We start from the raw sequence: 6,262 nt of genomic DNA, 5'->3' as shown, positions 1-6,262 counted from the left end.
TCATACTCAGTTTTGCTCCCGCTCTATTTTTCTACCTGAAAACTTAATTCAACAGCAGCCTCTGGGCCGGGTCGCCTCCGGGTTCACTGCGGCGGCTGGTAGGTGTTTTTCATCTAAATGATCTAAAGGATTATAAAAGGATAATGGGATAATAAAAGCGAACATATTCTGTCAGCAGGTTTTAGGATTTTAAGTTAATTTATGCGTCAATAAATGTTTCAGAGGAGTGATCACAGCGCTGTGTCATCAGCGATGTGTCTGTCTCACGGCCGGCTCCCAGGTTTGAATAATACTTTGTAATAAATACACCTTGCAGCTATATTTGCTGTGATCAGTGGGAATAAAGTAGTTTTAATATGTTTTTAAGTGAGAAAATCCACCTGAAAACTTAATCATTGCAGTCAGATTATCCAGATTATCATCCTGCCTTCTAATATTAGTTCTGTCGGTGCCGCTCAGACCCCCACATACCAGCGGTGCACGACAATAGGAATGTCTCACGGCCAGCTACCAGGTTTGATTAATACTTTGTAATAAATACATGAATAAAGTACGGTCATACTCAGTTTTGCTCCCGCTCTATTTTTAAATACGCAGTAGAGGTATTTAAACGTAGTAGAGGAAATGTACCTGTATATAAAAAACGCGCCCTATAGTCCGGTGCAGCTTATGTGTGTGTTAAATACAGTAATGGTACACATAACTGAGACTGCGCCTTTTAGTACGGTACGCCTTATGGTCGTGAAAATACGGTAACAACAATCAAGCCTGGCCATAAACAGTAAATTATCTTTAGCATGAGTCCAAGTGGATTGTCACTGCTCACCATGAAAACCTCTCCACACATCACAGTTACTGAGCTTCCATAAGCTGAATCAGTGGACTAGATATGAGGCTCTGCATGGTTCCTGTCTAACGCGCTTTCCTCAGTACAATTAAAATCTCCACCAATCCACAAACACTCCTCACTGCTACATTTATCAATAACATTAAAACATGTAGAAACATGACTCTCTCCACGCCCAAAACTGGAGCAAACAACATTATCCTTTAAAACGCTAAAAACAAAGCACTGGACTTTGTTTTCATGAAGTTTGAAGACGTTTTGCTTCCCATCCAGGAAGATTTTCAATTAAAAGTGTCCGAATTGGCCTTGAGTTCCAAGCTGTATAGAGTAGCCCAACAAAGTCTTGTTAAGGCTTAGAAAACATGCAAATTGGACTGAAAGGGGTTCTTCTGACTTAACGCTAAATTAGACATTTTAAATTGAAAAGCTTCCTGGAAGGAAAGTAAAACATCTTCAAACTTGGAAAACAAAGTCCAGGGGTTTGTTTTTTAACCTTTTTAGAATGACTATGACCTTGAGGACTCAGAATCTTCACAAGCATCATTTTACTTTTTCATGCACTGCTCTTACTTTTGACAGCTTTTAATTACCTTTTCAGATTCCAGTGACCGAGGAATAAAGTTTTTGGCAAAGTGAACCCCAACCCACCCCTGTTACTGGTTTTATTAATTAAAAAGGACTCACAAGTCCATTCTCTCCTCAAGTCAGCCTCGGTATAAGCAGTACTGTGTGTCTCGTACAAAAAAACATCCAACTGTTTTTCAGAACTTAAATGGAGCCCTTGCCATAGTTAAGCTCAACTTGCCTATATGTACATCCTCTATAACATTGAAAACAATTAGTGATACAGAAACAAACGGAAAAGAGAAAGATTATGAACCCTAGTCACCATCTTCAAAGTGCTCTTTGACCATTTAAACTAATTTTATTTAACATTAGACTACTCTCTGTCAGTGAAAGCTGTCTCTCCTAGCACTCCAGGAGTTCTCAGAAAAGCCTTGACTGAATCAAGGAAGAGCAGCAAATAAGGAAACACTTTCTCCACTTTAACATGTCCGACTCCTTTGGTGTCATGTAAACCGTAGAATTTAAAAGAACCACCCTTCCTGTGAGTCCACTGTTGTGAAGAGGCCACAGAATCCAGATCACTCTCCTCATCACCATCACTGCCACCTGGCTGCTGACACTCACTTTACAAGCAGACTGACGCTCAAAGTTTCTTTTCCTCTTTTTATCATCTTTAGAAAAATCTTTATCCACCAGCATCTCACCGTCCTCCTCCAGAGAACATCTATGGCGCTAGATTGGTCTCAATTTTCACAAAATCTGTCTGGATTTTTGGGAATGCCCTGACGTGCCTCGATACACAAATGCATTTTTAAAAACATGAATGGTTTGCCAACAACCAAAAAGCTCGGTACTGCCTGAAGTACTCCACCACCCTCCGCCCCGCTCACATACGTCGAGCGGAGCACTTGCCTACTCATATTAATCAATGAGAACTGTTCCACATCCAACGCTACTCTTTCGAACATCACTGACCACATACGACCTCTCCTTCCGTCACTGTCAAAATACAGAGCTCAGCTATTTTTAGCTCTGCTCCAGTCCGGCCAGGTCAAGATCCACAAAGGCACCAAACAGGAAAAAGAATGCGAGAAAATCCGGTTTGTCAAATTAAAATATGGTAAAGACAGGTCGTTTAATTAAATTATTGGATGCAAATTATTGGTACTTCAACATAAAAGGAAGCAGATTTCTTATCTGTTTATTTTATACCGGGAAGCTTAAAAGTTTAATCAAATCCATAACAGCTTCCAAGAGCGCCTCTCCCAACTTCGAAATAAGCTTCTTATCGCAGGCATGGATGAGGACATGCTGAGTTTGGAAGTAGAGAACAAACCGATTTTATAAGATAATTCCTATTACAAAGACCAACAACGAAAAGAAAAATGTTTGGGCAGAAATGTGTGTGATTGATGCTGATAGTTAGATTTTATTATGTCATATTAAATTGAGCATTCACTACCACATGTTTTTTTTTCCTTATGAATTAATATAGCGCATGCTCTCCTCAAGCTCAGAAGAAGTTGGAGAGGAGCAGGACGTGAGGAACCATGGAGGATGTAGGCTTGCGATTGGCTTATACAAGGGAGCTTTGTCATTGGTGGCAAACCATTCCCGTTTAAAAAAATGCATTGGTGTATCGCATGTCAGGGCAGTCTCAGAAATCTACAAACAAATGCAGTGAAGTTTAAAGACTACTGATACTTTGTAATTGAATTTATAATTGTTTATGGACCAGAAATACTTTGGTGAATCTTGTTCTGTGCGTCTGTGGATCTTGTCCTGTGCATATATAAAACACATACGTGTATTAGTGAAAATTGAGACCGATCTAACTCCATGAGCATCCTGCCTCCCTTGCTTTAGTCTCTGTGTTAATGCCGTCAGTGTGCGAGTGCTCACTCACTACTGAACCAGAAAAATCAGCATCGGATCCAACAGCACCAAAGTCTCTGTTATCCAGACTAGGAACTCGACGTCCATAAGAAAAATCAGGAGGTAGAATTGCATTAACAGACCCAGCTGCCCAGCCTGCTGTGTACCCTGAGTGTTCTCCTCTTGTGAACTATTTGTGTTCATGATCTGAAGCTGTTTTTAGCGTTTTGTTTCTGTGGACAGGAATGGACAATATGGCCCTCCATTACACTTCATTCTTTCTGAAGCAGCATAAATAGTGTAATCACTCATCTACTCTAAACTTCAATATTAAATTCAGCTCCTCAGCATTATTTTTCAAAGTCATAAAGACCTGATTTCTTAAGGAAACAACATGTTTAAGGAGCTGTTATTTACAGCCAAGATCAATCGGGTTATTGGTGGACATTGGCTGCACGTGCCTCACTAGTTCTCTTTTTTAACATTTAATTACCAATAATAAAAGATTATATTTTTGTCGGGGTTAACTAGCAGAACAACGCGGCATTCTAAACTACCACACCTTGCTCAACAACCATTTTAACTGCTTGCTCATGTGGGCCACAAAGAGGCCTTCAATAGGTGGGATGTAGGTCTATGGTATTTAAGGTCTTTTTCTCCGACCTGTCCAGGGGTACCCCACAGCTAAAGATAGGCACCAGCAGAATTCTAAATTGTTCTTTCTGTCCTCCTGAAATCCCATCTTGGGGATTCCTTTGTCATGTTTTTGCACAAATCTGTCCCACTTGCTATATATGCTTTTATGCGAATTCAAACCTGACTCTTTCCCAGTGTGATTTACAGATTTTATTTAGCATTTTTACCAAAAACAGATGTCTTTTATTTTGTTGCTGCATTTCTCTTCCTATCAGACCCATTAAATGACAGCTAAAATGCTGTGTAGTCAGACCTGGGATCTATCTCAGTTGGAGCTACGCAAGCCACTTGGAGAAAATTTTGTAAAATGTGATCATCTCCATTGACTCTCAAAAAGCTTTAAACACCACAACCTCGTCCAACACGATTCTCTGTCAGATCGGACGCAAAATCGGATTCAGAGTGTTCTGGGCTTCAAAAGGTGGGCAAGACGTCTGTGTGACTGTGGGCAGCAGAGAAGGATGCTAAGCTCGTCACTGAACTAAACCCATTGATGAATGTTTATTTCATTGGCTCTATCCAGACTTCCATCCACCTGATAGACATTCTGCTAGAAGACTGATCTTCTTCATCCTTTTGTGGGATAGAGTCTCATGCACATGGGGGGCTTAGCTTACCTGCTGAGTTCTAAGGTTAATTTGTTGCACTGGATTTTATTTAGAGACATCAGAGTGAGTGAACTAGCATCTTCAGATAGAAGGATGCATTAGATTGCTGCTCTGTCACATGAAACCCTCATCAAACCCTTAGACATTTGATAAAATAATGAAACCTAAGAAAGAAGCAGAGAACTTCAGCAGCTTACCTTACTGTTGTCCAGAGATATTTCACGCACAGCATCTGTCACCCCTACCACACCTGTTGGGACAGACTTGCATTAACTTTTATCGTCCATTTATCTTTGCAAACAAAGGTCTCACCCTGTTTTCTGATGAATGGTTTAGGTATACCGACAAAGCAATACATATTACATAAAAGAGGCTTTCAACACATTTTGAAGGCAGGATCCGGAGCTAAACGCGGAACTGATCAGAATCTGTCAAGTGTTTCCAACCTGAGTTGTGATAGGTGTCCACCCAGCCACCGTCTCCATCATCTTCCTCTATAATGGCTTCCAGCTCATCAGAATACTCCATCTGTTTACAGCGCTTGTAACATGGGACTATATAGGAACAAGAGCATAAAACAAAGCAGATGTGTGTTTAGTATAATACTGCAAGGAAATGTTGGGAGAAGATCCATCCTATGTCTGAGTATCCATGGAGCTTCAGAAACCTGCCGAACAAGTCATGAAGATCCCTCTAAAACATTATGAAGAGGCTTGGATTAAACCAGAGAATGAAGGATGGAAAAAAAGCAGCACTCTTTTAGGTTCCCTGTTAAAATTCAGTCCTTTGTATTCTTTTAAAAATTTGTTCATTGTCTATTTTTGACAGATTTAGCTGTAAAGGATGGACAGACAGGTGGAGAAGAAACTCAAGAAGAATGGAGAAGAATCGTTAAAGAAGTAACATATGAACAAGACAAAACAAAACGAGGGAAGAGAAGAATTAATTACAGGGAGGAAGAGGAAACAGGCACAGAGATGGAATAGAAGAATTTAACAGGAGAGAATTTCAGATGTTGATGTGATTTTTTTTCTTCTGCCTTTCCAATAATTGAAGAGAAGAAAAAAAGGTGGAGGGTCAGAGATCAAGTCCATAGTTACTTCAAATAAATAGCCATTATCTAATGAACAAAAAGAAGAAACTAAATAAAAACAACAGCTGCTGAACAATCAGCAATATTAAGTATTCTAGTGAATAAGAACCCACCCTGAAAAACCAAAGCGCCGTTCTAACCATTTGTTAAAGGGATTTGAAGTGGACCAGGACTTACCATTGCGTGTCAAGAGAAACTGTTTGTCCCGTGGCAAATATGGCTTCACCTTTGCTTCTTCCCCAGAAGCCCTAAGGGAAGACATTTTGGTATCACACAACCATCACAACAACATTATTGGTAAATATCAAGATAACATATTACTAAGTCATATTTTCCCCATTAGCATATCTTCCATCATCCAGAGTTCCAAGTCACAAACCTGAAATGTTCTGGTTGGGAAAGTGAAGGTCCCATATCTTTATTATCAAGCAACATTAAGAAAAAGTAATCTAAACTTCCCACTTAGCTAATGATACTATTTTATTTTTGCATAATTGATGACCGAGTCCCTCCCGCTCTTAAAGCTGAAGTCTGTAAGTTTTTAAAAATCACTTTTTTGTCATATTGGCTAAAACT

General features: G+C 39.7%; 1 protein-coding gene across 1 annotated transcript in view; it reads right to left on the bottom strand.

Moving 5' to 3' along the window:
- The window catches only part of atg3 (autophagy related 3), a 14,422-nt gene that overhangs the window by 5,740 nt on the left and 2,420 nt on the right, over nucleotides 1–6,262 (bottom strand). Inside the window, exons 4-6 of the mRNA XM_015395548.1 lie at nucleotides 5,864–5,934; nucleotides 5,040–5,147; nucleotides 4,791–4,843 (exon numbers count right to left, since the gene is read on the bottom strand). Coding sequence (XP_015251034.1) covers nucleotides 4,791–4,843; nucleotides 5,040–5,147; nucleotides 5,864–5,934 — 232 coding nt within the window. The remainder of the gene's footprint in view (nucleotides 1–4,790; nucleotides 4,844–5,039; nucleotides 5,148–5,863; nucleotides 5,935–6,262) is intronic.

Source organism: Cyprinodon variegatus, unplaced genomic scaffold, assembly GCF_000732505.1.
Source record: "Cyprinodon variegatus isolate N-32 unplaced genomic scaffold, C_variegatus-1.0 Scaffold745, whole genome shotgun sequence".
NCBI classification, from domain to species: domain Eukaryota; kingdom Metazoa; phylum Chordata; class Actinopteri; order Cyprinodontiformes; family Cyprinodontidae; genus Cyprinodon; species Cyprinodon variegatus.
The sequence above is the reverse complement of the archived record's forward strand: the minus strand, read 5'-3'. Positions and strand labels throughout refer to the sequence as shown.